General features: G+C 36.4%; 2 protein-coding genes across 2 annotated transcripts; both read right to left on the reverse strand.

Moving 5' to 3' along the window:
* Positions 1-3,686, reverse strand: LOC139863352 (uncharacterized). Its single transcript, XM_071851989.1, has 2 exons — positions 3,124-3,686; positions 1-2,902 (listed from the first exon to the last, which is right to left on the reverse strand). Exons 1-2 carry the CDS (start codon positions 3,684-3,686, stop codon positions 1-3), a joined length of 3,465 nt encoding a protein of 1,154 aa, XP_071708090.1.
* Positions 3,687-8,473: 4,787 nt separating this feature from the next.
* LOC139861923 (probable aquaporin PIP2-5) lies at positions 8,474-10,884 on the reverse strand. The gene is made up of 4 exons (XM_071850445.1): positions 10,508-10,884; positions 9,720-10,015; positions 9,449-9,589; positions 8,474-8,734 (listed from the first exon to the last, which is right to left on the reverse strand). Exons 1-4 carry the CDS (start codon positions 10,806-10,808, stop codon positions 8,615-8,617), a joined length of 858 nt encoding a protein of 285 aa, XP_071706546.1. The 5' UTR covers positions 10,809-10,884; the 3' UTR covers positions 8,474-8,614.
* Between the last annotated feature and the right edge of the window lie 334 nt (positions 10,885-11,218).

Genomic DNA, 11,218 nt, shown 5'->3' on the forward strand with positions numbered 1-11,218 from the left:
TTAAAGGCATAATAAAAAGGGATTTTGCTCCCAAACGTAGGATTGCAAGCCGTGACAAAACTTGAGATTGGAAGCCCATAGGAAGACTTTGAGCTTTATGTTGCGCACTATGACCGAACGACAAGTGAACTTCCCGTTGAAGATGATATCGTTCTGAGCGATCCAAATGGCCCATAATGTTGCGGGACCAATCATCTTCCAAAACTTGGAGGCATTGATTCCCATACCGTAATACCAATCGAACAAAAATTCTTCAATCGAGCTTGGAATGACCCACCTAATATTCCACCACCGGAACAACTCGGCCCAAATTTTAAAAGACCAATTGCAATGGAGAAGGAGATGTTCAATCGTTTCTTCTTCAAGCATGCACCATACACACAATTTTGAAATATTGGAAGGAAGAATATGTCTATTAGCTAAAACGACACGTACCGGGATGCTCTTCTTTATCGTCAACCAATGGAAAAGCATGACTTTGGAGGGCACGTTATTGTTCCAAATGACTTTGGGCCAAACCGGAGCAATATTGGACCCGGTTTGAATAATAATACGTACGGCATCCGCAACCAAAAAAGATTCACACGCATTGTCATTCCATAAAATACGATCCGGGACATTGTCATTAAAAGAAAAGGCAGAGAGGAAAGATTTTAGCTCAATCCATTTAGCACACTCATAAGAGTCAAGTGTTCTGTTGAAATGTAAAACCCATTCAACATGAGGCTGGTCACAATCAGAGGGCCATCGTGCCTGGTTAACAGTGAGCAGGTGATCGGAGCAAATGAGAAAAAGGGAGAGAAAGTCATCCTTCAACGTATGCCCGTTGGCCCAAGAGTCATACCAAAAGAGAATACACGCCCCATTCCCAACCTTCCATTTCCAAATATTGGAACCCACAATGCTTTTTGAAAATTCGTCTTTATGCAAATTGATCAAGTCCCTCCAAATAGGGGAAAGAAGTGATAAACGTAAGGAAGAAACGTCGTTCATAACTTTTCCCCGAAACGAAGGACCAAAAGACGAGACTACAATGGATTTCCAAAGAGAGAGCTTGCTAGAATTTAATTTTGACCACCACTTTGCAAGTAAGGCGACATTTTTTAACCGTAAAGGAGTAATACCCAAACCCCCCATATCTTTCGGTAAGCACACCGACTCCCATTTAACAAGGTAAGTTTTCTTTTTGAGACAATCTCCACCCCAAAGAAAATTCCTACGATATCTCTCGAGTTGTTTTAATATAGAAACGGGAGCTTTGTAAATTGACATGTAATGAATAGGGAGGTTGGATATAACCGCGTTAACCATAACAAGGTGCCCTCCGAAAGAGTGACACCTTCCTTTCCAACCCGCTAGTTTTTTCTTAAACTTTAGGAGAATAGGATTCCACATAGCAATTCTATCTCTATTGAAGCCGATAGGAATGCCCAAGTATTCCAAGGGAAAAACGCCAACTTTACAATCAAAAATGGCCGAGAAAGACATCATGTCATCCCTTGAAACATGAATACCACACATGGTTGTTTTTATTGCATTCATTTGAAGACCGGAAAGTTTGTAAAAAAGGTACAAAACATACTTGATGCGATTTAATTCTTGGACGGAAGGATGAGCAAAAATGATGGTGTCGTTCGCAAATTGCGAGTGATTAATTTTTTGCCCGTTACCGAAGTGGCAACCACTCAAAGACCCATTAGATAAGTCTAAAGAAAGAAGCTTGCTAAGAACTTCCGCGACAATGATAAACAAGAAGGAAGACAAATGATCACCTTGTCTCAAACCACGATTCATAACACCTTCACGGGAGGGAGAGCCATTCAAAAGAACCGAAAAGTTGATGTTTGAGATGCATGTTTTAATCCAAGAAATGAACTTAGCACCAAATCCTAACTTCTCAAGAACAATGAATAAGAACTCATGCGATACACAATCGTAGGCTTTTGAAAAATCGATTTTCAAAAGAATAATTGGATTCTTTTTTTTCTTAGCCATGTGTACCACTTCATTGACGACCATCACTCCATCTATCAAAAGTCTAGAAGGAACAAGCCCATTTTGGTTTTCGCTAATGATTGAGGGAATAACATTCTTTAAGCGATTTGCAAGAGTCTTGGCTAAAATCTTGTAAGTAGCATTAATGAGACTAATGGGTCTTAATTGATCTATCGTCTTGGCCGGGTTGGATTTAGGAATCAACACTATAAATGATGAATTGAAACCTTTTGGGAACGAAGGTTTAACATAAAATTGATCAAATACTTCCATGATATTATCTTCTAAAAAATGCCATGATTTTTTAAAGAATTGCAAAGTAAAACCGTCCGGACCCGGTGTTTTATTGCCATCGAAGCCACTAATAACCCCTTCTAATTCTTTAGATTCGAAGACAGATTCAAGACCAAGACGCTGCTGGGCCGACAAATGGTGCAAATTTAACGAGGCCCATTCAGAATCAGAAAGAGAACACGTACTGTTGCTTCTTGAAAAAAGATTATCATAAAACGAAATTGCGAACTCTTTAACAATGGACGGATCTTCTTCCCACTTATTGTTAATTTGCATTCCCGCAATAAAGGATGATTGTTGTTTGATTTCTGAAACTAGGTGAAAAAATCTTGAATTTTTGTCACCAAGTTTAAGCCATAAAAGCCTAGAATGAAGTCGATGTTTAGATTCAAGCTTGATTGCCAACTGCTTTTTTAACTTTTTGAGGGAAACCAGATCATTCATCTCTATATCGATAAGATCCCGCTGTTTGAACAAAGTTTTTAGCCGAGTGATTTCAGATTCTGCTTGCTTGAGATCAACAGAGGGTTGTGATCTTTGTGTAACACACCATGCTTTAAGATCGAATTTTAACAGTCTAAGATTCTTGCTTATAACGAACGCCGCCCAACCACTGACCAAAAAGAATCACACATACTTAAAAATCCAGTAGATGAGAGCCAAGAGTTATTAAATCTAAAAGGCTTAGGTCCCCAAAAGCATAAATTTTTACCCCAAATTAAAGGCTTGTGATCGGATCGATCCGGAAGGCCCGTTTGAAGGATGGCGTCGGGCCACAAGTTAGCCCATTGAGCATTGATAAACACTCAATCGATTCTAGAAAACTTACCTAACGGCCCTTCCCAAGTAAAGTCATCATTAACCAAAACTTGATCAATTAGATTAGCGTTTATGATAAAATTGTTGAAGTTAGCAATACTACGATAATCAATAATTTCGCGTAGTCTTTCATCCGGAGAAACAACCGCATTGAAATCGCCCAAATAACATAAAGGCCCCGGCCAATTATGGGCCACAATGGTGAGTTGGGACCAAACAATCTTTTTAGCTTGTTCTTGTTGTGGTGCATACACGTTAACAATAAGAATGAGGTTGTTAGAAGGTAAATACCTCATGATGGTGGCAATCCAATATTTCGTCTTCCAACACTTGATTAAAGAGAAAAAATCGGATCTCCAAATTGACACCAATCCACCCGACCGACCCGTGGCACCCACTTGAATCGCATCAAATGCATAATGTCTCCAAACTTCATTTAATACGGGTTGAGAAACGGATTGGACCATGGTTTCTTGAATAGCTAGAAATTCTACTTGAAAGAGATTAACTAAAGCACCCGCCATACGACCTCTTGATTTGTTACCGAGGCCCCGGGTATTCCATGAGGCGAGCCTCATTGATTTTGGGGATTGTCGTTGATCTCATAATCCGCCATGTTGCTCATAATGACATCAAAATTGACCAACTCTTCTTTGAAGGAAAGTTTTTTGGCCCTAAATAAGGACCCATTTAAATTACTTTTCTTTTGCTTTGAAACTTGGCCCACAACGTGGTTGATTTCACTTTCCGTGTCAAACCGGTCTGAGATGGGATTGAGGGGTTCTTGCTCGACCCATTTAACTTCAGAGGAGATGGGGATATTGTTCATGCCTTGACTGATTGGAGAGATACCAGGATTGATCATGCATCGTGCTTTGATTTTTTCACAAGATGCTTTGCAATCTGGGCCGATGCATTGGTTAGAATCAGTGGACGAATTAAGTTTGGAAGCAAAAGTGTCTATAAATTTGGGAATTGGGTTAACTGAGGTAGAAGGAATATGTTGTTTGGATGAGACAGGAGGTGAAGTGGACTGGAAATTTGGGGGTGGGTGACTAAGGGCAGGATAGTCTTTTTTGTTCAAGTTAAAAGGAAGGTGTTTGGGTGAGGGTTGGTTAGAAGTGACAGGCGTATTTTCGGCCTCTGAAACATGTACTTTATGTGTGCTTTTTGGAGAAAATAAAGATTTCCTTATCTCTTGTGCAGCTTTCTCTTTCTCAAACACAACTGCCTTTTTGACTTTTTCCATTGAGAAGTGTATAAAGGATGGCTCTATTATATTATCGAGGTTAGTAGGGGTTTTAAATTTTGAATCACCCTTCTCACCTGTAACGTCTATAACAAGTTCACCTTCTTCCAATTGATCGGCAGTCACTGGGTCCGGTTTATTTTCTATCACCGGAACACTTATAACACTTTTTTCAGGAGAGTTATTTTCCATAGATTGCATAAACAAGCGAAGACCCTCATTATATTCATTAATAGTATCATCATTGATGATCACGATAGGGTCCTCAATGCATTACTCCTCAACCCAAAGATTACAAACAGAGTTTGCTACTGTAGCCTTAGAGTAACCCCTGATTGGACCCGGATCACTGACCTCAATCAATGCGAGTAACATGTCGGTTCTTTTGAGATTATAAGAATTACTATCAATGTGTATGACTCTACCATAAGAATTGGCTACATCGTCGGTGCTGTTAGGTGAGACACAATCAAAGGGGATCCCTTCTATTCTCAATTTCGTGATCCTAGAGAATTTGTTTTGCCTTTTAGACGTTGGAATTACTTCTAAGAAATTTAGATCATTCAAAGTAGGCCCCATGTTCATTCTTTTGAAACTTTCAGAATCACTACATTGCACTATGTAACCAAAAGGTCCCCAAGCAGAGATCGAAACAATGGAAATGAACCTACTTTTTAACCACTTGAATAATTTAAAGGCATCGATGGGGTCTTTGTCGATGATAAGGGCGGTTAAAGGTAGGTTGTTACCAGTTTCTATATTGGGTTCAAGAATGATCTTACTGATATTATTGGGTTGATGGAACCGATTTGAGTTATGAGCAGAATGATTACCAGGGTGTTGAACAGTAGGTTTAAAAGGGGTATTCAAATATTTTTTAGCATAACTAACATAAAGAGTTCTATTGTTAATTACCTTGCCATTCATGGTGAAAATAGCTTTGTTTGCTTGAATTACCTTCTCAAATATCACGAAGGCAAACGAACGATCTTGCTTCCAAGAAATCCCTTTAATTGTGCCAAAATCATTGAAAAGGTTGAAAATGGAATCTTGGTTGGTATATTTAGACAAACCACCCAAAAAAATAGTCGGTTTTTTTGAGAAAACAGGGAGTTGGCGATGATGGTGGAAAGGAGATTGTTGTTTGATGGGGATTGAATTTGGGAAAGTTGGAAAGAAATTTGAATGATTTTTTGTTTGATTTCTGTTTTGGTTGAAGGTTTGATGTTCTTGAAAGTTGAAAGGATTCATTGTAGAGAGAGAGAAAAGTTTAATGTATAGATATACACTACTATACATAAACTATAAATATGGGTGAAATGAATTGAAAACAGAAAACACAGTAATCCCTTGTTATGCATAGTGTAGCCGCCGATATTATTGAGTTAATTCGTTTCACGGGCTAGATCTCATACTTCGTTGTGAATCAATGGCGGATAAAAAGTCTTTAGAAAAATCCCATATTTTTATAGTAATTATCTTTAATTATTTTGGTCATTTTGGTATAAAATTCAATCATTAACTATTAAATAAAAATTACATCAACTGTCCCTCTCACTTATGGGTAAAATATAAAAAGTGTTAAAATTATATAACTAGGTCCTAAATACATTTTTAATAAACCCAAAATTTATAGAACTCATTTTCGGATCACCGTTTATTTTAAAATCATATAGGTTTGAATTCAACTTTTCATATTGATCGAATGACAATTAAGCATTATTGTCGCTTACAAAGATAAATCCGAAATTATATATATATATATATATATATTCAATATATTTCATTTATATGTATAGATATGTTTTATATATTATTTTATTCTACCTTATTAATTCTAACAATTACCTCATATAATATTTCAATTTATATTTCCAATTATTATTTATATATATATATATATACACACATATCTATTTACAATTAGTTGTTCGTGAATCGTCGAGAATGATCGAAGGTCAATTGAATATATGCAACAGTTCAAAATTTTTGAGACTCTACCTAACAGACTTTGCTTATCGTGTCAAAGATATAATATCGTATCGAGAGTTTGGTTTAAAATTAGTCGAAATTTTCCGGGTCGTGACATTTAGGTTGTCGAGGAAGTTTAAATTTTACACCATATAGGTCAACTATTTAGCATCACAATTAACATTATGTAATGATTGTATTCGTAACTTAACAACTATCTGTACATGTCATGTTTGCTGCAAACGAAAACCCACTATCCAGTCACAAACCCGGCGCAACGCAAGGGTGAATACACTATTAACTTCTAATACTTCATGTATGTTATAACGTAGTCTGTGTTATTGTTGTGATTAAAACATGTCCTACTAATCAGTTTGCAAAATTAAACGTTCACTGCAATCAAAAGCCCACACAAGTCCTACTAATCAGTTTGCATAATTAAACGTTTACAGACCCGGCGCAACGCAAGGGTTACTACACTAGTTAATTTCTAAAACAAAAGGAAGAAAGAAAAAAAAGGAAGAGAGATCGGGATTCAAACCCTGGGCAACCAACTCACAAATAGACAAACCACCTGAGCAACATTGCTTTTAATTATTCTGTAGAAAATAAAATATACAACCCATAAATATAAAGTTACCGTTAATCACTTTTACCTTTTAGTAAAGGTAGTAATACCACCATTGTGTTTGGATTGAGCTTCTATTCTTCCTCGCCAATTTGGAATTCTACATTGCCAAAGATGAGAAAATACGCGAACCATGACCATTATATCCTCGATTAAGATTACTCTACGCCTTATCAGAGGGGATTGTGGACAAGTTTGTTCCTCCAATAATGAATGAGCCATTGCGTAATGTACCTCGTTGCAAGACATATTCCGCTTAACTCCTTTGTACCCCTTAAAAAGTTAAGTTCACCCGACAGAAAGTTCTAACCCACCGAATGCATTCACTGGGCAAAACACCCTGCACAAAAGACACATGAAAAAACATATTCCGCTTAACTCCTTTGTACCCCTTAAAAAGTTAAGTTCACCCGACAGAAAGTTCTAACCCACCGAATGCATTCACACGAACGAAGGGGCAAAACACCATGCACAAAAGACAAATGAAAAGCCATGACCCAATCCACCAAACACGCAACAAATATGATCGCATCAATGACAACCAACTCTGCCCATAATCTCGAGAGAGAGACATTTCAAGGACAAAACAGATCAAGGGATTTATGAATACTTTGAAGAAGGAATCAAAATTGTCGAGCATCAGAAAATGGGAATCACAACTAGGTGCTAAAGAAAACTGGGTCCAGTTACTAACGACTCATCCGAGCAGGTGGTGATGCAGCGAGATGTGGGAAGGAACTCCGGAGATGGGTACTAAGAAACCGCCACACAAATAATTAATGAAGCAAAACCAGAAAATGCAGTATATGTGCGCGGAGTCTGAAACACCCCCATCCCCCAAAAACCAATAATTCGTCAACCAAACACAAATGAAGTTCCTAAATCGAACAGTAGATGTCAAATCTATCGTATAAACTACCACTGCAAACCACCAACTAAAATCAACTAGGAGATCACACGTAATTACTATCAAACCGATGAAGCTAAAGCCACAACCCGCCAACATCAAAACAAAATCATACAGTGTACTTCACCCAGCTAGGCAAAGTCAGGTATTGACATCTTCCCGACTGAGGCAAAGCCGGGTATTGACCTCTTGTGAACAAACATAAGAGAAGAGTAGCATCAAGCAAAGAAAGGGCTATAATGGTTAAAAAGAAACGGCAAATTTCGACAAAGAAAACTACAAGCATCACAACATGAAGAGAAATCCGACAAACCTATCATGTGAAAATTAATTAAACGAAGACCAACAACACAACAAAAGCCTAATTATAAAATTACCAACACAACCGAGAACTAGAAGACGTCTATCCAACGATGAACACCTACCTTGAATCAACCAATTGTTACATCAAACAACCAAAAGTATAAAAACCATTTGAAAAAAACCCGCATAAACCCACTTGCAACCAAAATGACCTCAAGTAAGAGTTTTTGCTGTCACTAATGTCATATACTTGAATTTAATTGTTTGTTAAAGATATGAAAATTATTACTCCGTAATATAGAAAAGATGAAACAAGACGAAATTTGCTCTCATAAATTTCCAACGATTGTACCTTACTTGAATTTCGAGTGCTAAAACATAAATATTACTTAGTTTTCTCAAATTTTTGGTTTTTAAAGAAAATACAATAATTGGATAATCTTAATTCTTAAACATGGGTGCTGCTTCTGAATGATCCTAGAGCTTTAACTGCACCAGCTCTCAATATGAATTGGTGGTAAAAAGCCGCAATTGCTGCTCCAATAAATGGTCCCACCCAGAATATCCACTGCCAAACCAAAAATAAACGATTTCAGAACAATGTACAAGCTCTAATCCATAAATTACAACTAATTTCAACGCTATTCATATTAACATATGCCTATTCTTCATTTAGAGCAAAATTTGTTTGCTTGTATTGTCTCTTTCATTACTTACAACTCATCAATACATAATTTGATAACATTGTACCTGGCTTTTTTACCTTTAGAGTAATAAAACCACCAATAATAGAGTAACAATATTATTTTGTTCCTTTCTCATTTAACCAAATTAAATCTTACACGAAATATACATGTTTTCCATATCATTTCAAAATATATATATACACAAAAAATGCATATACAAATCTGTAGTAGTATTAGTTAGTAGAAGAAAAAAAAATCACTTTTCATGTGTTTTATCGCTATATAGTTAAGTTGTTCAAAATTATTTTTTAAGTAAGTCCTGACTTTATTTGGGTGTAACTCCAATTTTTCATGTTTTTGTGAAAAATTGTTTTATTAATATACTCTAGTTTTTTTTGCCAAAAATTAAAAATATTAAAAGTATGTTATCACCCGCTACCAGGTCTCGAGGACTTTGATTATCGATGTATTACCTTTTATGAGAGGATGTGCTCGTTAATCGTAGAGTTTTCTCTTTAACAAAAAAAAAAAAAAAAAAAAAAGAAAAAAAGATTTGATTAAACACATTATTTAGATTTACGTAAACTTAAATATACCTGATCATCCCACACTTTCTCGCTGTTAAAGATAACTGCAGCTCCAAAACTACGAGCCGGGTTAATACCGGTGCCAGTGATCGGAATAGTAGCAAGGTGAACCATGAACACAGCGAACCCAATAGGAAGTGGTGCCAAAACCTAACCACACAATAAAAATAACAAAAAACCATAAATAAACAAAATCAATTTAATTTTTAAATAATTTTTTTCGACACGTTAAAATGTTATATTGCACCTATACTACACAAACTTAAAAAATAAACCGTACGGGAACATGAGAGTCACGTGCACTCCTTTTGGGGTCGGTTGCAGAGAAAACGGTGTAAACAAGAACAAAAGTTCCGATGATCTCAGCACCGAGACCGGTGCCTTTATTGTAGCCGTCAGCAAGTGAGTTGGCTCCTCCACCGTTGTGGTTGTAAAGATGTTTATTGAGAGCCTTCACTAAACCCACACCACAAATGGCTCCTAAACACTGAGCCACCATGTACATAAACGCCCGGATCAGTGAAACTTTTCGAGCCAGAAACAAACCAAATGTCACCGCTGGGTTTATGTGACCACCTGATGAAAAATTTGCATTAGTTTAGTGAATTTTTGTGCATCTATCAAAAACATGTTTGGAAATATAAATTCCCCCAGTCCAAATTTTTTTATTCAAAAGAATTAGTATTTTGCATATTTTAGTAGTCAAATAAAAATAATAGCATCAAGCTTGGTCGCTTAAACTCGTTTAAATTTTTAACAAACTCAAACTTGACTATATAGATTATTGAGTAGTAATCACTACTATATACTTACGTGTTAATATATTTTTTTTTAATATTTTATTTTAAATAATACAGTAGCATTTTTTATTTATAAGTAGTTCGAGTTAGTAGACTAAATACGGAGTACTAAAAAAGCTTCAAAATATAATCAAATTCACACTCGTTTAAGCTCGGCTGAAATCGAAATTTTATCAACCTCAATTTTTTTTAATTATTATTTGGTTATTTTAATAAACTCCGAATTTCACAAAATAAAAATTAGAAAAAAAAAAGGAATAGAACATACCAGAAATACCGGCAGTGCAGTAAACAAGAACAAAGATCATGCCACCAAAAGCCCAAGCAATACCAAGAAGACCAACACCGCCACACTGGTCTGTGTTAAGGGCAGGGTCAGTAGTACTTTTGTAGCCAATAACAGTTAAAACAGTTACATAGAGGAACAAAAGTGTTGCAACAAATTCAGCAATAACAGCTCTATAAAACGACCACTTGGTTAACTCTGCCGGGTCAATCAACGGCGCCGGTGGTGGATCATGGTAGTCTTTGGAGGAGAATGAACCTTGCTCCGGCACTTCTTTCGACATGTTTTATTTATCTTTTATTTGAGAAAAAGTTTAGGAAGAAGTAATATTAAAACTTGCAATGATGGTGGAGTTATGAGGGGTGTGTGTGTATATATAAAGGGGAATGAGATAAGAAGGGTGTAGAATGAATAACGGCTATTTTATGAGTAGGTGGAAGGTAATTATGGAAGAGGAGAAAATAAAGTCGTACAAACGACACTATATGATATAATGACAAAAATTGTGCCAACAGTTATGGTTTGATTGTGCCAACGGTCCTTAAAAGTACTTTCCTTGCCCTTTGAGTCTCAGTAGTTTGTTGTTTCGTTGACGACAGTCATAAACATTAACGTTTAATGTCCAGAAGGATTATATGTTGATCACGTGAGGTTATTTCATTCTTTTTCAATGCAAACCACATATTACGTATT

This window comes from Rutidosis leptorrhynchoides, chromosome 8 (genome assembly GCF_046630445.1).
Source record: "Rutidosis leptorrhynchoides isolate AG116_Rl617_1_P2 chromosome 8, CSIRO_AGI_Rlap_v1, whole genome shotgun sequence".
Taxonomy (NCBI): domain Eukaryota; kingdom Viridiplantae; phylum Streptophyta; class Magnoliopsida; order Asterales; family Asteraceae; genus Rutidosis; species Rutidosis leptorrhynchoides.